General features: G+C 38.9%; 2 protein-coding genes across 9 annotated transcripts in view; one reads left to right on the top strand and one right to left on the bottom strand.

The window, feature by feature from the left end:
* ATF7IP (activating transcription factor 7 interacting protein) overlaps positions 1-20038 on the top strand; it is a 108412-nt gene extending 88374 nt beyond the window's left edge. For 5 of the 8 annotated variants that reach the window (XM_016197439.2, XM_016197436.2, XM_016197435.2 and 2 more), the window contains exons 13-15: positions 1664-1843; positions 4176-4288; positions 9038-13530. In XM_016197439.2, coding sequence (XP_016052925.2) covers positions 1664-1843; positions 4176-4288; positions 9038-9457 — 713 coding nt within the window. In that variant the 3' untranslated portion in view covers positions 9458-13530. Of the gene's footprint in view, positions 1-1663; positions 1844-4175; positions 4289-4401; positions 4747-9037; positions 13531-19886 lie in introns of those variants that run through there. The other 3 variants (XM_016197440.2, XM_016197441.2, XM_016197442.2) reach the window with 3 other exon arrangements.
* PLBD1 (phospholipase B domain containing 1) overlaps positions 14119-23603 on the bottom strand; it is a 38998-nt gene continuing 29513 nt past the window's right edge. Inside the window, exons 6-10 of the mRNA XM_016197443.2 lie at positions 20804-21004; positions 20554-20694; positions 17736-17921; positions 16965-17071; positions 14119-14514 (exon numbers count right to left, since the gene is read on the bottom strand). Coding sequence (XP_016052929.1) covers positions 14332-14514; positions 16965-17071; positions 17736-17921; positions 20554-20694; positions 20804-21004 — 818 coding nt within the window. The 3' untranslated portion in view covers positions 14119-14331. The remainder of the gene's footprint in view (positions 14515-16964; positions 17072-17735; positions 17922-20553; positions 20695-20803; positions 21005-23603) is intronic.

Here is a 23603-nt window from a genome sequence, read left to right as displayed (position 1 = left end):
AACTATGTGTCTTTGTCATCTGCTACTGTAAACAGCAGAAATGAATATCCTTTCTCTGGAAGGGATGGATATAATGATTCATTCTGATTATAGCGAAGAAGTTATAATTGACTAAATAGGAATTTTAAAATAATTCTTAACTTGAACTAGTTTTAACTGGCCTAACACTACCAATAGGAGATAAACACTAATATTTTATTGGTACCTCTCAAGAAGCTGTAAATCAGACATTTTAAAGGTGTAGCCTTTATCTCCTAAACTGGAAGACAGTTGAAACAGTTTTTCTTCATAAAATAGCCCATTGCTTAGAGATTTATCTGCAAAATATTTATGTAATACACTTTTCTTTAAGGAAAACATTGAGTTCACATGGAATTGTATCCAGTGAAATTAAAGTGATAGTCACTTAATTTAGATAATTCAGAAAGAAATGCCATTATGCAAACCCATGTGCTGTATAGATAATAAAATGGGGAAAAAAGAGATGAGATTAATATTCATCCTTGTTTACTTTCTTCCATTTTCTAACTCAAATTGACAGGATATATAAGGACTAAGGAGTCTTTAGTAAAGAAACCTTTTTTATCTTTGTTATATCCAGCATTTACCTCCAAATTAATTTTATTTATAGAACCCATTTTTTTCATATGAAAGGAGATTTCTTACTGTTTTTTATTATGTAGTTAATATATGGTCATTTGTAAAATGTAGTTCTAATTCAGAGAGTTATTAATAAGCTGTTAACTCCTCAAATTATTATTGTAGTTCCATGCTGTGAGTGAACATTTAGGACTCAGTTTTGACAAATATATATTAACATCGGTCAAGGCATTAATACTCTTTGTACCATAGGTTAGGAAGAATGCCACAGTAGAGAAGGAAGAAGTCTGTTATTTTAATGGCTATTTTATTGTTTTGAATAAGAGATGGTTTGGCTTACCTGAAGAAAATGTCAGTTACAATAGCCAACCAGTTTCTTGGACTGTGGGGATACAGAGTTACTCTTCTGTTTATTAATTTACTTTTACTCCTTACCTGAAGATTTTTTTTCCATTGCTTTTCAGAGAGGGAGGGAGGAAAAGAGGGAGGGAGACAAACATTGATGTGAGAGAGAGACATCGATTGTTTGCCTCCTGCATGTGCCCCGACCGGGGCCGGGGTCGAGCCTGCAACTGAGGTGTGTGTCCTTGGCCAGAATCGAACCCGGGGCCCTTTGGTCCGCAGGCCAAAGTTCTAACCACTGAGCAAAACCAGTTAAGGCCAAAGTTACTCTTTTGGATTTTTACCCATTTGTAGACAGTCTGGAGGGCCTAAAATTCTACTCTGCTAAGAACTTTTTTAACATAGAGGAGGGAAAATATGCTCTTTTAAATCACTTCTATAAGTTCGTATTCTTGAGTCTAAACCTTTTCTTTATCTTCATGCTTATTATCTGGTCAAACTAAAGAGTGGAAAGGGCCTTGGACATGGTCGAGATGTTCTTTTTCTCTGAAGTTTGTATTGTGTAATATTAATTTTGGTTGGCTCTATCAAGATGGCAAAAGGAGACTGTCGTCTCTATTTCTCTCTTTATTAGAGTTATTGCAAAGTTAATTAACATTTAATACTCTTCATTTAACATAGAATTACTGCATTCTTACTATATTTTTCTGCTTTTTATTAGCTCCAACCACTGTGAATGTAACACATCGTCCAGCAACTCAGGTGACCACGAGACTTCCTGTACCAAGAGCTCCTGCAAACCAAGTGGTTTATACAACCCTTCCTGCACCACCAGCTCAGGCTCCCCTACGAGGAACTGTTATGCAGGCTCCTACTGTTCGGCAGGTCAATCCCCAAAATAGTAAGAGAGAGTTTTCTTGTATATGGCCCCAAGTTACATATAGTTCTTCAGCATTTAGTTGGAGTACCTTTTATTGACATTAGATTTAGCAAAAAGTATTTGTAATATCATATGAAAACTACTATCAGTTTATTTTCTTTCTATTAGGAGAGTTAGCCAGAAAAATTGGACATGTATTTTATATGATTTGTATTTTGTGTGTTGTCTTTAATTATTTATGGCCTGTATAAGTACAGTGCCCTATTTGATGTTGGTCTACACGCCACTCTATTAAGAGATACCTTGCCTAATTAAAGTGGAAATGACTAAGTGTGACTTAGCCCAGAAGATGGCAGTAATGGTAATTGATAGCCTCTAATGAGAGAGAGTCTAAAGGTATGGAAGATGACTGAGAAATAAAAGATGGGAAAATGTTAAAGGAAACTTGTTTCCACATACAGATAGTCCCTGACTTAAGATTTTTTGACTTTATGATGGTATGAAAGCAGTACACATTCAGCTGAAACCATACTTTGAATTTTGATCTTTGATCTTTTCTTAGGCTAGTGATATGCCATAATAATACTTGTAATGCTGGGCAGCAGCAGCGAGAGCTCCTAGTCAGCCACGCATTCATGAGGGTAAACAACTGATACCCTACAGTGTACTGTGTTACCAGTGAATTGTGGATATTGCATTTTGTATTTTCACATGCCATCATGTCTATAAAATGGCTTTCTATATCTCCTGCTTTTCCTGAGAAGAGGAAGGCAATTACTCCTGAAACTTGAGGTAATTGCCGAACTGTAGGCTAATATAAGTGTTCTGAGCACGTTTAAAGTAGGCTAAGCTATGATGCTCAATAAATTAGGTGTATTAAATACATTTTCAACTTATGATGGATCTATTGGGACATAACCTCATCGTAAGTTGAAGAGCTTCTGTACATATTTATGTTAGTACTAAAATAACATCATTCAAATACATCAGATGTTTATATAAAAGGTATATTTAAAGTTTAAAAAATGAAAATAAACTCCCTTTGAACTCTCCACCAGGCTAAGAAATAGAGCTTTATCAGTATCCTACAAGTCTGTTATATGTCCATCCTTAATTGCATCTCTCTTCCTTTCCATCAGAAAAGGAGAGAGATGCAGTCATCCTTACTTTGTGCTTTTCTGTATGGTTTTGCCATTTATATAGGTTTCACTAAAAATGTTTACTTTTTCAAAATTTAATAGCAAGGACAAATGTAGCTGTTTAAAGGTACTGCTTCCCGGAGAATATAAACTAAGCAGAGTCTCTGGTTCATAGTCTGGATTCAACTTTCTCAAGTGCAAAGAGCTTTCTCTGGGGAAGTCAGTCAAATGGACCTTGAATGAGTTCTGGGAAATTGGGCTTTCACCACAGAGTACCTAGCAGAACTATAGCATAGACCAGGTATTGAATATATGGCAGGAATATGGTTGGGGAAGTAGGTGGCTCTAAATTCTCCGCTTCTGTTGCCCTGATGTATGTTACCCAGTTTTCTGTTGGGTAAAGTGAGTATCCTCAGCTGATCAGCACAGGGCATGGAGAGAAAAAGAACTTCATAACACAAAACAGGGATAACTCAGGGGAGTTTTTTTCTGTTCTAGTTAAAAAGATGAGACATGCCCTGGCCAGTCTGGCTCAATTGGTTGAGCATTGACCTGTGCACCAAAAGGGTTGCTGGTTTGATTTCTGGGCAGGGCACATGCCCAGGTTATGGGTTCAGTCCCCGAACGGGGTGCATACTGAGGAGACTGATTGATGTCTCCGTCTTTCTGTCTCTCATATCAATGTTTCTCTCTCTGTCTCCTTTTCCCTCTCCCTTCCTCTCTCTAAAACAAAACAAAACAAAACATGAGACAGCAGATACCTTTGTGAGGACAGTTTTATTTTTCCTGTCTTTAAACTCAAACTGCTTCATCCTAGCCTGTCTGCTTCTACGTGTGGTGTGTCTCCAGTGATTCAGTGTTCTAGAATTTTGCTCATAGGCCTTTTGATTGGGATTCCATTTATTTCTCTCCTGTGCTGGATCTCCTATTCTGTGTGTCTCATGTTTCCTTTTATTTTCTCTCTCATACTTGTGGCACACATCCTCCAGTGGCTACTTGGGAGGGAGATTTTAATTTTGGTTGCTTGCTCGCAAATATGAACACTTCTTTGTCCTCACTCTGGAGTGATACTTTGCCTGAATGTAGACTTCTAGTTTAGAAATAGTTTTCCTTTCGTATTTTAAAAATAACATTTTACTGACTTCAGGTGTTTAATCAGGGTTCTACCAAATTTAGAATAGAATTCTAATTTATTCCTTAATTTTCTTCTGTAGGTGTCACAGTCCGAGTGCCTCAAGCAACTACATATGTTGTAAACAATGGACTAGCCCTGGGATCCACAGGACCTCAGCTCACAGTGCATCATCGACCACCACAGGTGCACCCTGTAAGTGTTGATCGTGGCTTTACAAAATTCTTACCTAGGAAGCTGTCAGATATTATTTTTCTTTAAACTAGTTATATCAAAAGGAAATGACAGGTCTTTTGTTTTTCCTGCAGAAGTTGATTTAAGAGAACAGATCTTATTATGAACAAATGTTCCTAGGGATGATGGTCATCAAGGATCATAGAGCTTGTGGTGGCTTACAATGTACAAAAAGAGTCCCTAGATGGGGCATGTGAAGTGAGAGAAATAGACCATTTTAACCCATGGTTAAATTAAAAAATATTTTTGAATATTAAAAATTACATTTTAAAAACCATTTTTTGATATTCTAACTTTATTCTTTTCCTCAAAATGTTACACCAGCTCTATCTGCTACATTGCCATCACTTGTTTTTAATAATTCAGTGGTATTCAGAATTTATTTGTTCAGAGATAACAGAAAATCAAAGATTTTTCCTTAGATGTAATATAGCCTCCAGAACAATGTCATATTATCCTGTGACATGATTATAACAGTATTTGGTATGGTATACCATATAAATGGAAATATACTGACTTTATGAGGAAGGGAGGAGATTGAGACATACACTTTTTACCAAGCAAAGCATCCTTTTTTTATTGTACATAATAATGGCTAGCGTTTATCAAGTGGTTACTATGTGCCAGGCACTGTTAATAATACACTTAGTTCTCACATGGGAATCCTTTAGGACTTTTGCTGTCCTCTTTTTTATGATACGGCAGCTAATGCACAGAGAGGCTGACTAACCAGCCCACGGTCTTCATAAAAACCCATGCTCTAGGGCCTGTGCTCTTAATAGCTATTATTTTTATTGTCCCACTACAATGAAAACATCAATATTAACCCTTTGCGGTCGTTTGTCTACTCTCAGCCACCAAAGCTTTTTTACCGTTCCGGTCGTATGTCTGCTCTCAGCCACCACAGCAAGGAACTGTACGAATGTTAACTGGTACACTTAGTACAAACAGAAAATATATACCAGCTGTGATAAAAAAACCAGCTGTAACAAAAAGTAATACTGTTGCTGCCTATCGATCAGGTGATATTTTATTATTAGCGTGGAAAGATAAGAGAATAGTCACCATACTAAGCTGTTACGATACCTCGGGCATGACAACTATAGAAAGAAGGGTGAAACAAGGTGGCACCATCAACATTAGCAAACCGAATGTTATTATAAATTACAATATGAATATGGGAGGCGTCGACAAAGCTGTCCGATTAGCAAGTTCATATTGTTTTATGAGAAAATCTTGCAAATGGTGGAGAAAGATTTTTTTCTGGGGATTAGAGATCTGTGCAATAAATAGCTACATCTTATATAAGATATCAGCTAGAAAAGAAAACAGGACGCCTATGTCACATTTTATGTTTGTTCGAAAATTGGTCGAACAACTTGTAGGTGATTTTCGTGAAGGAGCGTCTTCAAAACCAGGAAGACCATCGGCCTCAGATAAAGATGAAAGGCTTAATGGGAAACTGCATATATTGCGGCACTGTGAAGGTGTGAAAAGTAAAGATTGCTCTGTATGTTCGAACAGAAAGATTAGGGGCGGAAGACGCCAAACTAATTATTTTTGCGATACATGTAGTCGAAAACCAGGACTGCATATTGGAGACTGTTTTCAAAGATACCACACAATGGAGAAATATAAAATATAATTTTTACATAAAAACATGTTATTGAAACACATTATTGTCTAAACATACATCTCATGTTCAAAAAAGAATTAATAAATCTTGTTTATCCTTCATAATCTTGCATGTTATGTATCACTGCTCTTTCAATGGAAATTAATTCCGACCAGTACGACACCCATGTCCAAATTTAATACGACCGCAAAGGGTTAATGGAGCACTTGTTGTATACCAGGCACTCTAGTAAGTACTTCACATGTGTTTTAATTTGATCCTCACAACTTTATGAGGATTATTAATTTCTTTTTGATAGAAGACTGTGTCACAAAGATGTGAAGTTACTCAGTGTCACTACCCAAGCTAGTGTCAGAGGCAGAGCCATTTTACAACTCAGGCCGTCTGATCTCAGCACCTCCAGAATGTTTTCACAGTGCTTCAGTCTGGGGCAAATACACCATTACTGTTGTTTGCATCTGCAAATCATTTCATTTATTCATTAGTCTTTCAAAAACTATATAGCAAAAATATCTTATTTTTACCATAGTTTTACAAATTTGATGACCCATCAGAGGTGTTTTTTTAATTGTTTGTGGGTTCCTTTTGTTTGTTTTTTACTGGATTCCATCCACATGTATTGTCTTAGAATAAACTGAATCTCACAGGAGGAACATTCTTTTAATTAATTTTAAAAATATTTTTAGCCCTAGCTGGTTTTGCTGAATGGTTAGAGCATTGACCCTCGGACTGAAGGGTCCTGGGTTCGATTTTAGCCAAGGGAACGCACCTCAGTTGCAGGCTTGATCCACGGCCCCCGTCAGGGCATGTGCAGGAGTCAGCCAGTTGATGTGTCTCTCTCACATCAGTGTTTCTCCCCCTGCCCTGAAAAGCAATGGAAAAAATATCCTTGGGTGAGGATTAAAAAATACGTAATTTTTTTAAAAGCAATTTTCAAATGTATATAAAAATAGAGAAAATAGTATAGTAATTCGTACACATCTGTTGCCCATTTTCAACAATTATTAGTGCTTGGCCAGTCTTATTTCATCTGTAGTACCAGCCACTTATTTCCACAACCAAGTACACACCAGACTATTTTGAAGCAGATCCCTGATATATTATTTTATCTGTAAAACTTTAGTAAAAGACATTGCACCAACAAAAATAAAACGGAACAATAACTCAGTTGACTTAGCTTTGGGATATGAGCAGATTCAGAATCGTAAAATTTTTAGAACTAGAAGGAATATTGCAGGCCATTTAAGCTATTGTCAAACTTCTTAAATTCTTGTGCTCCTTCCAGTCAAGTTCATGGCTTCAACCATATTCTCTTAGATTGTTAGCTATATGTTTATTTAATGTTATTTATTAAAATGATTATGTCATTTTAGGAAAAAGGACTATTTGAGATAAGAAATATAGCAACATGGCCAGCATTCAAATACATTCTACTTTTTGTTTTTTAAAATGTTTTTATTGATTTTAAGGGGGGGAGGGGGAGAGGGAAACATTGATCTGTTGCCCCCTTTGTGCACCCTGACCATTGATCTAGCACACAACGTGGGCATGTGCCCTGACTGGGAATGAAACCCGTGACCTTTCAGTGCAGGAGACGATGCCCAACTAACTGAGCCACATTGACCAGGGCTGAACTCATTTCTGTTTCTTCAGCTTTCAGTGTTTTATCTATTTAAGTTTGATCTTTTTTCTCTATATTTATTTTAGCTATTTAACTGAGATTGTACCTTTTTCCAGACATGTTTGAATTTTTTCCACTGGGCATAAAGAATTTCAGCATATTTACATTCCTTGAAATTATTCATCATATCCTTTCTGAGTTCTTTCTGTGTGCATGTTTCTGGTACTAAGCTTTGAGAAGGCATGGAAATTAAAAAGATAGCATCATCAGACTATCACAGAATTCACAGTTTAGTATATGCAAATTATCCATTTAATAAAATACATATTAAAACAATTTTTGTTAAATGAATTTCAGTTAAGGAAATCTTGTTTCATGACTTCCAATCTAAAGTCAATGAGCAATGATGTTTCACTAGAAAAAAAAAGATCACTCATATCCTTATTTCCTGGCTCTCACTTGAATCTTTTTTGGAAAAATTATCACTGTAATCTCAAAACCCAGATATAATAATGTCCAGTGTTAGATAAGTGAATGTGACTTCTTAAGCTTTGTATAAATGCTCTTTCATTATCTGACTCTAACCTACCTTTCCAAATTTATCTTTTCTTTTCACATACCCTATGTCTGAGTAAAAAGTTAACATTGGCTTTTGCCCATAAATCCCCATGCCTTTGCTACGCTTTGGCAGAAGGGTACACAACTTTTTCTACATTTCTAAATTTCCTCTTTCAGGGTCTAATTTAAATATCACCTTTTTTATGCAGCCTGACCAAGAATATAGTGTACATTCATCATTAAGTGTGCTTATTATAAGAATATGCTGCTGTCTTTATATGGAAAAATAGCTTTAAAATGAAAGTAGAGTTAAATACTCAAATTTCATATGATAGACACATAATTTAGTTTAAAAAAAAAAGTTTTTGATTTTAGAGAGAAAGGAACTTCGATGTGAGAGAGAAACATCAATTGGTTGCCTCCTGTACATACCCCAACTGGGGCTCAAACCCGCAACTCAATGCCCGGAATTGAACCAGTGACCTTTGGTGCACAGGACTGTGCTCAACCAACTGAACCACACTGGCCAGGGCCACATAATATTTTAAAATGTTACATTATACTAAAATAAGCTGTGGCATACAGAAGCATATATTATTTTGTTACTAGTAGATGATACATTGTCTGTCAAGATGATGTTCCATCAGTGATGGCTTTTATTTCCCAAGGAAAACTCAGTAGGTCTGGAAAGTATAGCAGGGGTTACCTCTGCACCATTGTTTGGGGCACAGTTGGTTACAGATTACTAAAAATACTTCCCAAATTTGGTATTTGCCTGTATTCTTGATATAAAATGATCTCAGTAAGGGACCTCTAGGATGTCTTAGTTCTTACTCTCAGAAATAGCCCTTTTTGTGGTCATTATAAATAAATCAACATGGCTCTTCTTGGTTAGGAGCCCCCACGCCCTGTGCACCCAGCACCCTTACCAGAAGCCCCACAGCCACAGCGTCTGCCCCCAGAAGCTGCCAGCACATCGCTGCCTCAGAAGCCACACTTGAAGTTAGCACGAGTTCAGAGTCAAAATGGCATTGTACTATCATGGAGTGTCCTGGAGGTGGATCGGACCTGTGCCACTGTTGACAGCTACCATCTCTATGCTTACCATGAGGAACCCAGTGCCACTGTGCCCTCACAATGGAAAAAGATTGGAGAGGTAAAGGCACTTCCTTTGCCCATGGCATGCACTCTCACCCAGTTTGTATCTGGCAGCAAATACTACTTCGCAGTACGGGCCAAGGATATTTATGGACGTTTTGGACCTTTCTGCGATCCTCAGTCAACGGATGTGATCTCTTCTTCCCAGAGCAGTTAAGCCTTGGAGACTTTATCTCTTCCTCTTTGAAAAGTTCCACTTTTTGGTCTTGTTTTAATCTGTGCATGATACCCATTGTAAAATCTACATTGTGCAAGATTTCTTGGACAGATGTGTATATACACTACATTTGTTTATAATCAGAGTAAAATAAATTGAGCCCATAAAGCAAGAACCTTTTTCTGAACAACTCAAGCTTCGAGGTTTTGAAATGTAAACGTGCACCTTCCTTTAATCTTGAGGCTGGGGAATATGTGTGAGTGTTTGTGTGGGTTTTTCCTCCTCCTCCTGTTTATATGTTTGTTGCAGTGGAACCTCCCATTTTCGTTCTCAAATTTACCTGTCTTCTAGTATCAAGTAAGTAGAGCAAAGCATCTGAGGTATGTAACTGGCATGATTCTGCTTCTAAGGGATCTGTAGATTCATAGTTAAATGATTTAAACAGAATCTAAAGAAAACCCAAAGAAGAGGGGGGAAAAAGCAAAATGGTTAGAGTTTAAAATAGGTTAATTTGAACATAGGAAAGGATCTGATCTTTTTTGGTCTCCTCTGGGTTGCTAATTAGGTGAAAAACATCTCAATTGCCTCTCTCTTTTTAATCTTTTGCATTTACTTTGTGCCTTAAAGATTAATTGCAAAAATAAACATGGCCATTTGTCCATTGTTTACTCTTCCCTTTCAGCCTTTAGCCCTTCATTTTTCCTTTATTTCCACAAAATATAGCACACTCCCTCAAGTAATTTTTAAACCAAGGCTTTTGTATATATTCTCACCAGTGGCATTAATACATTTAACTCCAAAAATTTGACTTGCTATTTTCTTCTAAGAATATAAATGCTTTTATTTTTGGTCACTATTTAAATTAACTTTATGTAAAGTGGACCAAGAGAGAAGACTGTATTGTGTAAGAAATTTTCCTTCAAACATATTTCAGTATCTATGCTCACACACTGTTTAGAAATTATGAAAGCAATTCTAGTTTATCACCCAAAGCCATAGTATTTTTTCAAAGGAAAGAGTCAAATTCACAAAATATAGTGAGCTGAAATATTAAAGGGAAAGCTCCATTATCTCTATTCTCATATCATTCTTCCTTTTGTTAACTTTTAACTTCGTTTTAATGGTGCCAAGTTTTGTCTCATTTTTCCTATGTCAGCTTTGGATAGAATTGAAAGTATATCCTTTGGGGTCATTTTATGTAACAATTAGATATAACTTACTGTGTATCTCTGTTCCTCTTCAAAGTTAATCAAATTCAGCTTAGGTCCTGCATTTTCAATTTGAGTGCCAGCTCTGTTGGTATCAGATAGTTGAGTGTATATAGTTTAAGACAGGACTGCTGGGGTACATTTAGGGATGAGAGTGTGGTTGGGAATATTTTGAAAGGAGTTCTTGGAGTTTGTGAAATAATTTTATCAAGTCATCTTCCCTAACCATATTTGAATTCATATTTCTACCTTCTCAAATTATAACTCCTGGAATTATAGGAGGGAGCCATTCCTTCCATTAATGCTGGTCAGTGTATGTTATGTTGGGTTGAAGTTTGATTGATGCTGAAGAAAGCCTACAGATTGCCAAACTATAAATCTCCAAAACCTTCCTTTCACTTTCAGAAAATAAGACCACAGTAAGAAAGTTTCCATGAAATCAAAATTGCCAACTAACCATGTAGATATTCCTTATTCTAGGACTAACGGCGATGGTAAAGAAGTTGCCAATATCATGCAAATGAAAATTTCAAAAGGGAGGTGTCTTCTAGATATATACGAACACCTATCTATATCTGCATGTACATATGTTTCTACCTGCAATGGATGCAACATTGATTATGTGTTCAAGATCATTCCTGTCTACAAAACAGAAAGCTCATGTTCAAAATTGTTCTTTATTGGCTGGTTTTTTGGTCACGTGGTAACAGTTTGCTTACCTAGCCTTGAAATGGTGACCTTGGTGAATGTTTTAATTTATATTCACTAATCCTTGTTTTAAAAGCTTTTATATAGCACTATATAATCCTGTGAAGAAAGCCTAGTAGAATGAAAATATTTCATTATTTTAGCCTATACTGTGTTTTCTGTCAAAGAAAAAAAAAAAAATCTTAAACAGTAACTCTAAACATAGATTTACTACAGTAAAATAACCTTTTATTCCAGATAGTGGAAGGTACAAAGAAAAATTGTAGTTATTTGAGGAAAAAGCATTATGAAATAGCCTCCTCAAATTAGCTTGCCATGAGATTGCAATGGCTATATTGGATTAACTGAAAGGTGCTAGGCTAGAATTCTAGTCTTTTATTTGGGCAGGTTTTAATGTTGATGGGCACTTTTTGTTTGTTTCTTTTGGGGGAGAGAATAGAAGACTCAACTAAAAATAGCTACTGATTACAGACTTCTTGTAGCAGTTCACAACCCGTGATACCTTTTTTATTTCGAGGTACCTTTTCACAGAGTATTACAAATAAGCTTGTTTATCCCATTTGGGGACTGCAAATTTACTAAATTTTTAGCCTGACAATACTTGTGTTAAGTACCGCTTTGTTGGAAATCCTGGAAATTGAAATTTCAACCCAAAATGTAGGATGTGTATGTGGCATTTAAAGGTAACAATGATGTTTGTTACTCTTTCCTTTGTACTTTGTTATGGTATTTTTCACCCTATTTAAATGTGAGTAAGCCCCTTTTCAAAATTATGTTACTGCCAGTAAATTTATAAATTACATACAAAGATAACATCTGTTGTTAACAGTTAACTTGATGAGGTAACTATATCCCTCTATTTCTCTGGACTCACTTTTTAAAATACGCAGAATACTTTAACACAGTATAAGTCAATGAGAAAAGTGTAGAGGAGAGCTTTCTTCCTTGAAAAGTATTTATTGGGGTACCAATTGCCTCACAGTGAGGTGTTCCCCCCTTTTCCCCCTTCCCCCCCATTGTCAGATAAATGAAAGGTTTATTTGAAAAACAAGTCCTAGAGCAAGGAGCTTAAAATCTGTTATATCTCTGCAGAACTCCTTAGGCAGGCTGCACCATACAGTCCTCTTACTGTATTGTATAAGTGTTAACTAAGTTTTTGTTCTCTTTTGCTTATATTTTCTAAATTATTCATGCAACAAGGTGAGTGTTAATATTGCATGACATGCATTTATCTTGTTCCACAAATTTTCCAGTACTGTACAAGATTAACAAAATAATGCCTGTGGTATCGTCCTCTCTTGCTTTTATACACGTGATCTTAGCACTGTAGAGTACTGCAAATACCTTCTAAGTGTTCTTGCCGACTTTCCTTCTTGGGTTATTTCAGTGTCTTATGATTCATTTGTTATTTTATCATTGATTGGTTGTCATCATTGGCCTATTTTATTTTAATTTCCAGAAAAATCATGTCTCAGTATTAGATTGCACATAACTTTATCAGAAACCAGTGTATGATCTGCCTTCCTTACTGGGCAAATGCTCCCCCCCCCTTTTTTTTTTACACATTTTGGGACAAAGAAAAAGATTAGAACAATTCTTATGAGGTTATTGTTAGTGTGGCACACTTACATAATTCCTAAAGTCTATTCTTCTTGAGCCAGCCAGTGGGGAGGAATAGGACAATACAAAGTTTTATCATGCTAAATAAGTTTTTTTAATTTGTAGAGTCAGCTAAATACCAATCGTTTATATTTAAATGATGTCTTTTTTTTTTTTTTAAGTTTTGTTTGTAAATAAGGTAACTGGGCAATCAAATACCTTTTGGGGATCCTGGCTTTAGTATTTTATCAGCCATTTCAGAGTTAAATATAAAAGTAAATCCTTTGTAGGAAACTTGCATTCTGATTTTTCTTTATTGCAGTTGAAAGTGTAAATAATAAAACAATGTTAAGACCTTCCTAATGTCTAATATAAACTGGGCTATATAGCAAGTTGCCCTATTTTTATTAGGTTTTAAAGGTTTTTGTGGGTTTTTTTTTTTTTTTTTTTCTAAATGTACAGTAGACATGTCTGTATAAGTGTTAACTGTAGTGGGATTTGTCCAGCAAGCCTGAAATTTATACTTTGAAATAAATTACTGGGTTTTTAACATTCTGAGTACTCTGATTCATTCTGATTATTCTTGCCCCTTGCGTTTGTTTCTTTTGAAAGTCTCTCACCTTAAGGATCACCCATTAGACTGTACAATATGGTTTATTTAATCTATTTGACAATACCACAGCACTAAAACCACACACAATTCTCCAACTTTGAAAGAAAAGTTATCATGCAGAGTTGCTCCCAGATTAGATATGCTGCTTTTCAGTAATGGGAGACGTTAAGGTTTGCTATATTGTGTGCCTCGCCTGCACCACAAAAAGACTCAACTGATACCTGTTAATGCCCAGAAAAATCACTCACTGCATTTCTATTAGGGTTCCATTGGAAACACAGCTCCACCTTTCCCTAGGGCTTTGTTGTTCAGTATATCCAGCCAGGGGGAAGAAGGGGAAAGAGCATGAAGGAGCCCAGGCTCTTAGGGGCCAGGCCCGAAATTGGCATTTGTCTCAGATTCCACTAACAACTCATCATGCGGCACAACTACCTAAGGGAACCTGGGATATGTGGTCTGTGTGGCCAGGCATAAAAGAATATGGATTTTAAGATGGAGGGAGCAGCGTCTGCCATACCCTGTTGTGTGTAAGTTTGTGTGCTAAAGCCTGGTATTGTTAGTCATATGTAAATTTCATCTACAGTGCTTGCTACAGTGAATGCTTGTTAACTACACAATCAACAGTGGGGAATGACAGTAACAGACTAAGTTTAATCCATTTTATTAAGACTAATTTTGGAGAAACATAGATAAAATAGTGCCTTTGGTATCTTATTTGCAGCCTTCTATTTCCTCATCTCCCTCCTTCATTTTGTGTTACGTTCCAAAATTGGTTTCATGGTAATAAAATCAAAGTTGTAGGCCTCTGGCATGCCCTCATGGAGAGTTTTGTTGAACTGCTTCCAGTGAAAAACAGGGAGGCCACCTTGTATCGTGGGACCACTAATGGCATATGCTGTGTTCTCTAATGCTAGGCTCATGTCTGCCACCTGGAAAGAGAAAAGAGGGAGACATTTTAGAAAAACCATTTGGAAAAAACTTGACTAAATCCCTATTTTTTCTTTTTTCCCCAAAGTTAAAATATTAGCCCCTTTAAAACAAAATCTTGTAAGCTACCACAATCTGCTTTTCTGTATTCATTTGGCATTCAAATGTGAATTGACTAGTAGAAGGGTATTAACAACATAGATGGAAGTGTGAGATCTGTAATCAGTTACTCATAATCAAAATTCTAGTTCCAAAATTTATTGAAAAATAATCCCCATATGGCTCATTCTTCTCAGTTGTAAAGTAGACTGATAACCCTACTTCACAGAAAAGTTGTCATGAGAATTAATGAGAACAAGTGCTTGGTGTAGTGCCAAGAAAATATTAATTCCTCAAAGTTTTTATTAATCAGTACAGTAACAAATTCTAAAGTAGAACTCAATATAAAAAAATGAGGCCCATGGTTCTCAAAAACACCAAAACACTGGGTAGCAGCAGAGCCTAACCTTAGAGGGGAAAGGAGAAAATGTCTCATAACTTATGATTTTCCCTGTATCCTAAATGGCTCAAGAGAAATATTTTTAAAGTATATCCTCAACAGAAATTTTTTTGATGAAAAATTGGCAGGCTCCTGAGTTTCCAGAAGAAAGTAAAATCTGACAAATGGCAGGTTGGCTTGGGTTCTCCCAGGCAAGGCAGCAGAGGTAATTCTCTGTGGATATAACATGTCGCACACTTTACTGAATGTTTGCAAATGCCATAAAAAGTAAATACAAAAACATTCATTGGGGTTTCATGTGTGCCAAATTCTTTATCCACTGTTTTTTTTCCTTTTTATTGAATTTATTGGGGTGACACTGGTTAACAAAATTACCAGGTTTCAGGTGCACAGTTCCACAGCACATCATCCGTATACTGTATCATGTGCTAACTACCCCGAGGCAAGCCTCCTCCCATCACCGTTTACCCCCCTCCCCCTGGCATTCCCATACTGTTGTCCTTGTCAAGGAGTTTTTTCTCCTTTTTCCTCAATCCCTCTACCACGTCCCCCCCGCCCCCAGCCCCCTGCTCCCCTGCAACAGCTGTCAGCCTGCTTTTTGTGAGTCTGTCTCTGTTTTGCTTGTTCATTTTGTTCATTAGATTCCACTAATTTTTTTTTTTTTTTACATTATACAACATATTTAGAGTTATTAAGGCTAAACCTATGTCATCACAGCTAAAAAGTAGGGTGAGCTGGAGCTCAGACTACTGTAAAGCATCTCCTATTTAGGCACTAGGTTGATAGAAAAAATAATGCGTGTGTGTGTGAGGAGGGTGTTGGCATTCTTAAGTTTCAGAGCTGAAGATAGAACAGTTAACTCCTAATAGATTTCTTCCAGAATTTAGGACTGGAGTGGCAAATGAAAAGACACATGCCTAAACCCAAAAGTACAAAAGGCTATGGTAGAATGATTCCACCAACCAAAATAACTAGCTCATACCCTTGGATACCCCAAACCCAGGTGAATTTTTAACAACTACGTCTCTGAGGGGGGAGAAAATCCCTGATTTGCAGTGTTTGCCGATTTCCATGGTATAAATACTCCCACCGTGACTGATTTCAAGCTATCCACAAAGTCAACTGATTTTAACATCTGGTCCTCACAAGTCTATATGAGCTAGCCTCAGATCACTACTGCAAACACATTACTTATAAGATACATTATAGCACTTCTAACATGGTAAAAACCCTTTAGTGATTTGGCATCTCGTCCAATACTTGTTCCTTCAGCTAAATTAAATTTCTACTTAATGTGAAATCACACTGCTCTCAATAATATGCTCTTTGGGCCTGGCCAGGCGTGGCACAGTGGTTGAGCATTGACCTAGGATCCAGGAGATCACAGTTTGATTCCCCATCAGGGCACATGCCTTGGTTGTGGGCTCGATCCCCAATTGGGGGTGTGCAGGAGGCAGCCGATCAATGACTCTCTCTCATCATTGATGTTTCTATCTCTCTTTCCCTCTCGCTTCCTCTCTCTGAAATCAATAAAGATATATTTTAAAAAAAAATACGCTCTTTGGAACTTTGGGCCAGTCTGGTAAACTTTATAGACATCATTATCACCATCACCATCATCATGATGTGTACATTTTCAAATCACCCACTAAGGGTTTTCTAAACATTTCATAGATATTAAATGTTTATTCTTCACTACAACACTATAAGGCAAGTACTGTTATTTCCATTTTACAGATGAGGAAACAGGAGCATTGTAAGATTACGTGATTCACTATTAAGTGGCAGAGCAGGGACTTGAAGTTAGGCGATGGCACCTATCTCCAGAATATCTGAAAAAGCTGAATCCTGAATAAGCATTATTGTGCTTATGCCACCAAAACTTTTGCAGCTTTGCCTTTGAAAGGCGTAGGTGCTGCTGGAAGTTAAATTCAAAAGTCAGAAGCATGTTACCTTTGTATCATAGCAGCCTCCAGGACTTGGTTCAAGTGAGTTCAGGTCTTCACGGCAACAGATGGTATTGCACGGATCACCCTTACTGTAAGGATCCTTCTTATAATCTAGGAAACAGAGATGGGAACGAGATTGAGTAATGACTATTCTGAGATAACACTGATCCACAGTAAATTTTTTGGACCTGTTAAAGCCTAGGTAATCAGAGTGAGGCCTCCGTACCCCAGTGTGCCAGACACAGGAGTCTCCTTTGGCTTGTACTAGGAAGGGGCAACTCTAAGTTCCCTGCTCCAGGCCCAGCCTGCTCTCAAGAACCTTGCACAGTGAAGAGTGGATGGAAGAGAGATTAACAGGATAAATGTGCATCAATTTTTCCCCCCAACAAAATAAGTACAAATTTGATTTTGATACTGTTCAAAAATAAACTATGAATAATTTTTATTGACTACGTTTGTCCTTGGAAGAAAACCTGTGTTTGGGGGATGGAGGGTAGTAGTAAAAAAAAGTACACTGTATGGGTTATTTCTTCTGTGTTTCACATATAATTTAAAAAAAAAAAAAATCTGTAGAATCTGTCATTTTATAAAGGTAGACAAAATTCTATTAAGTATAAAATATGTACAGTATTAATTGAATACAAATACAAAACACTTCGTTCAGTAACTTCGTATAATTCCTTCTAGTACAGAGATGATAAACTTACACGGATTCTTTATCCATGGGGAAGAAAAGGAGTTTTGAAGAATGATTCTTGAGAAATGTGCTACGTACTGTTGTATCGCATGATATATTTCATGGATGCCATGTCAGTCACCGTCCCTTGGTCACGCCGGAAGATTTTGGCTCGTGGGGCCAGATCATAAGAGTAGTCCAAACCCAGCTTCTGAACTAACATTGGATAGCCACTCCAGTTGTAGATTTTTTCATGGAAAGGAATGTTGTAGGAGGGCCAATATCCTGATTTGGAATGGAACGGAAGGAAGGGTGGGGTTGACGGAGGGAAACAGAAAAGGAAAGAGAAGGAACCAAAGAAATGTTATTAATGATAGTTTCTTTTGAAACCTGGCACAGGTGTGTAATCACAAAATGATACTGTGTAGAAAATAAAACTTTGAATGTGAACCCCAGCAGTCAAACCGATCCTTATAATTTACAGAATTGGTATACCTCTAGATTATTCCATTAGGGGGAAAACAGCACCAGAATTCTTTGGTCTTCACCCAAAATTCTTCAAGCAATCTTATAATCAGAAAATAACCTTAGCGTTTTTAGAGCAAAATGAAGTATAACACAAAGTGGTCTGGGGAGCTGATTTCAGTGGACTTGGTTAGTGAAATGCCAGAGGATGATTTTACAATGTGGTCCTAATGGAATATACCAGGTGCCAGTCATGGAAAGTGGAGGAACACAGTGCTAGGGATCAGAAAACCTGAATTCTAGGCTCAGGGCTGAATAACTAGGTCTTAGGAGTTAACCTTGGTTTTTGTTTGTTCTTGTTTTTCTTTTCTTTTTTTTTAGCAGTGGGAGGGAAAAGGAGAGTCCATAATATGAGGGGATTGGGGATGGTCTTTAAGGTTCCAGTAGGCTTTCAACTCCTTTGACTCTGAGCATTCAGAAAGGCTCAGCTTCATTCAAACCTCGGAACTAGTGAGTAAGCATCAAACGTGTGACCCAACCATAGTAAAGTCATTTCAGGAACATCCCGACTCTAGTGGCCTGGCTTATCCGTCAACATAGGGACATCTCCACCATTCAGAGATCTCTCTCTGGAGGCCTGCTGTTATCGTCAGGCTCTTGAGAGCTGGACGGACCAGCCTTCAAGGTCAGACCATGAGGGTCTCAGTTTCGAACTGCCATGAAAACCAAGTAACCACCTAATGATTTGACTTTCAGGTGAATATTCTTCCCAGAAAAGGAGGTAGTATCTCATCTGTTTGGCAATGGGAGTTTCCACCTTAATTCTGCTTTATGCACATAATGTACGTCATTGGTGTGAGCCATTCCTGCTGAGATGGCTCACTCCAGGTATCATTACAAAGTTGATCTGGGGACCTGGGGAACTGAGGGCCAGGCCATGATCCCCAGGGTCCCTACCTTATCTTGGCTCTGTTCCTACTCACTGATCAGCCCATCTATTTCAATAGTTTCCTAATTGGTCTCCTGTCTTCTCTCTGATCTCCAGTCTACTCTCCCTTTTCAGAAACGTCCATGTCCTAAAGAATAAAGGCCAAACTGCTTAGCAGGCTGGTATTTCCCCTGACTACCTACCTTTCACTCGCCAGAGTTTCCTCTGGCCGTCTTGAGCTGATAGTTTTTCAGTCACACAAGTTTTCATGCCATCAATTGTTTGACCCTTCCCCTTGTCAAATTAAACTTCCATTCAAACATCATCTTCAATTTTGGGCCTTTAAACCTCCACTCAAACATCATCTTCCATTTTATTTATTCAACAAATATTCAGTGAAGACTTACTGCATGTGCCCGTAAGTCCAGCAACGTGCTCAGGAGTTTACAAGAATTTTCTCAATTTTCTTCACAACCCTGTGAAATTGTAAAGGTCTACACTCCCACATCCAAAAACTCTTGGGGGCCAGATGTGTTTCAGAATTTGGTGTAGTGTTGTTGTTTTTTCAGATTTTAGAACAACAATGGGGTACATATATTAGATATGGCATTGCAGCACCTGGTACTCAAAGATACAGTGATCTTTCTGTAGCCAAATGTATAAACAGTCTCTCTAGAAGAACAAAGATATAAATAGTTCACGTTCTTGCTACTAAATGAGTTCAGATCAGGTCATATTTTGCTATCAAGTGATCAGGGACCAAAAGAAAACCCCTTGGCTTTAGAGTTTTGAGGCTTTGAGAATTCAAAATTATAAATGTGACTATGGACTTGTCCCATTGCTGTCATGTTTTGCAGATGAAGAAAGTGAGACTTGGAGAGAGTGAATAGTTTGCCTGAGATTCTGAGGAGCAGAGATTTACATCGAGGCTGTGTGACTCCAAAACCTAGGCTTCAACTTCAGGCTACGTTCTTGTCATCCAGAACCGCCTTCTCTGACCCCTCCCACTGATAACGACTCCTTTGGTTTCACCACTGGGCTTTGTGAAAACTTCGGTTAAATCAGAGCTTATCAGCGTTCTTTGGTTTCCTGGTGCGAGAATGGCTGCTTTCTGTGCCTTGGTTCCCTGCTAGACTGCCAGTTCCTAAACGTCAGGGATTTTGTACCTGCATCTGTGCTTTTCTGGTCCCTGGGCCAGCGAAGCACTCTCATAAATATCTGGTGAACTGAACTAAAAGCTTAACTTGGGAACCCAGGAGAGAAGATAATATTAGAACCCTGCAAGTCATAAGGTGTGAATGCCTGGCTCTGTCTCAATCTACACGCTGTCGCTTAAGAGTCAAATGCAGGTTTCACACGTTGTGCTGAACCTGGAAATTCTTTCCCAGCATAACCAGCTCTGGCATTCCCATCCTTTCTCCCCCAGCACACACTGCATCGTACACGCACACACCACACTTTCTCCACCATGTGCTCACACACACATTCTCATCACGCTTCCAACTCTTAGCACGAAGAAGATACCTTTCCGTAGAACATCGGTTTGTTCAGAATATTCTACACATGAAGGAATTTGCTCCACAACATACAGAGTGCCTGCGCCAAGGCTGTGATTCAGCTTCACCTTCTTTAGGTCCAGGACCATGTACTGATTGTTATAGGTGCCTGAAATATGGGGAGAGACAGGAAGCAAGGCATGGGTATGGCTTTACTGGTTAATTCAAAATCTAAACATACGTACATTCCTAAAGAGTTATTCTGCAGGGCGACTTACCAGAGTTGTACTTTGAAAATATATCTGCCCACTGCTTGCCATCACTGGCCATCATATTGGCCACACGGACTCTCTGCCAGGCCAGGAGAGACTGGGGTGTCACAAGCTTCAGGAGGGTTTTATTATACACGCTGTTTGTGGTCTGCAGCAATACCAAACCACTGCTAAGAATGTAAAAGTCATCCAGAGACTCCAAAAACCCTACAGGAAAGACATATACAAGTGAGCATACGTATACATGAAATATTGAACCATCACTATGAGCACAGAGCTTCACATACACGATGCATTTTGAAGAGTGTCAGTTATTATTATCCTTGGCCTGCAGTAGCCTCTCCCAGCTTTGGCTCACCACGGTGGCAGTTACTCAGCTAGCGCCCTCCCCCCATGGATTTGTCATTGACATTTTTTGATTTTATGATTTGGGATGACAAAAATTTAAATCAGGAATATCCCATTTCCCAAAATGCTGAAGAGAAATAGATCCCCACTTGCTAGGATTTTTCAGGACAACTTCCAATAAGGGAGGGATATAACCATGACTCCTGGTGCATGGGTCGGCATGCAACCCCTGAGCCACACTGGCACAGTGAAGTGAACATGGTTTTGAAACTAGGATACTGATACTCTGGGTGAGTATCTTTTATAAATGATGGAGGCAACAGAGAAAACTCAGTGAAGCCACAAGTCTTTTTTAAGGACCTATTCTGTGCTTTATACTGTGGTGAGTGTGGTAAAGATTGGGAGTATCAGACACAGCTGTAACAGGGAGAGAGGATATATTGTCATCAGCCACTAACAGTGATGACAAACTGTCACTGCCAAACAAACGTGGTGAAGCCCCAGCGAGAGAGAGAGAGAGAGAGAGAGAAAGAGAAGGGGGAGCTGGGTGATGAGTTCCACTGTGCTTCACAAACTTCCACCACATCAATAAATACACCTTACCACTTCTGCCGTATCTCATTACTACTTGTACTATTGTTTACTTAATAGTTTTCCTTAAATCAACTCTCTTTTCAAACTTAAAATATCTTGCCTTGCCACATATAATAAATAATACCTAAGGAACTATGGGTTTAATGTTTTTGGGGTTTTTGCTCCCCAGACCAATACATTGAAACAAATTCATTTCTACTAACATGCCCCAAATACTTGTCCACGAACCACTTAATACCACCTCACCAGCACTATGCGTGCCGCACACTGAACAACAAACACCAACACTGTCCGATGCTTTCACAATTGGGAAGAGCAAGGTGAGGCTCAGATTGGTGAGGGCATCTATTCAAGGTCTAACAGCCCTCTCCTGGCAGACCTAGAATGCAGGTCTTTGACCCAGGCCACTGCTCTTTCTACTAAGTCTGAACACTTATGCTCAGCCTCACGGCTCTTCCTTTTTTGGCTTAATGAAGGCTGGAGAAGGAGAGCTTCTCAGAGGAAGTGGACCTGGAACTAAGCACTGAGCAGGTAAAGAGCAGTGAGCATTACAGGTAGGAACAATAATATGAACAAAGGTGTATGGTAAGAATAGATGTGGCACAGGGAGAGTGGAAGTTTTGGGAGGTGGGAGCAAAGAAACATTAGAAAATACAGTCAGATCATCATTCACTCATCAGCACCTGGATAGGGAGGGTGGAGTCAAATACAGGCATCACCTGAAGCTAAAAAGACTTCCGAGCATGGACCAGGAGTCAGAAGGCCCGCATTTTAGTTCCCTGTATTGCCACTAACGAAGGTGGCACTTCTCATTTTGCCTCTCTGTTCCTTAATCCCTTCCTCTAATAACCTGGGCTAAGTGATGTCATTCAGCTCTAACACTCAAATTTTAAGTTCTGAGTAGTAAAGTGACACGTTGAGAGCAGTCTCCAGCTAACTCATACGAGCCTCCACAACTGTTGAGAAGTTTGTAAAAAGGAGAGAAGGCTGCACACAAGTCTTGATGGCAGACACCCTTGAATGAAATTTTAATGGGCAACCCCTCTGGGAAGATACAGCCTGGACATAGGATGCCTGGCTTGACAGCAAAGTGTAGAGAGATTTCAGTGACCATTCCTTTACCCCTCGGGCCGGGGTGCTTTTGCAGTGTTTACGCTGTACAACCATACTCGGCTGCCTTGAGGAAGTCTCTAAGCAGGAAATGCCCGTGGGGTGCAATGCGGGCTTTCTGGCAAGACAGACTTGCTCCTTCACTCACTGTAGCAATCGCTACGGACACAAGAGGGCAGGCGTTCTCCACGCGCCGAGGGACTGCTACTAATGCGGAAGGAGGAGGACTCCGTTCAAGAGCAGGCTGTTTATTAAAGATGGGAAACTGCAGCCACTCAGGGTTCTAGAACAAAGAGAACGGGTTGGCTTGTGAACCCTCTAGTCAAGGAGTCCAGTTCTGTAGTGTAGGGTTTAAGGTTAAAAAGAAAAGGAGAGAAACAAGATGGCAGCTGAGGTAACGGCTGCACCCGCCGCCTCCCGCAACCACATCAAAATTACAACTAAAATACAGAACCACCAGCACTCAGAGCCTCCTGAGATCTGGCTGCACAGAAGCCCCACAACCAGGGAGCTGAAGGAGCATCGAGAGAGGTAGGAGGGGCGGGGACGCAGGCGGATCGGGGCTGAATCGCAGGGATGCGGCCGCGGGCCCACACACAGTGCCGCAGTTGAAATCCGGGAGGGAATCTCGGCGGTGGGAGTTTCCCGGAGGAGGGAGGAGGGAGGGGTCCCAGCCCCACAGCAGGCCCCCAGCCCAGGGCTCCAGGTCTGGGAGGAGACGTCCCCACAACTTCAGGCTGTGCAACAAGCGGGG

Source organism: Miniopterus natalensis, chromosome 2 (genome assembly GCF_054644295.1).
Source record: "Miniopterus natalensis isolate mMinNat1 chromosome 2, mMinNat1.hap1, whole genome shotgun sequence".
Taxonomy (NCBI): domain Eukaryota; kingdom Metazoa; phylum Chordata; class Mammalia; order Chiroptera; family Miniopteridae; genus Miniopterus; species Miniopterus natalensis.
Note: the sequence above shows the minus strand (reverse complement) of the source record. Positions and strands in the feature narration are given on the sequence as shown.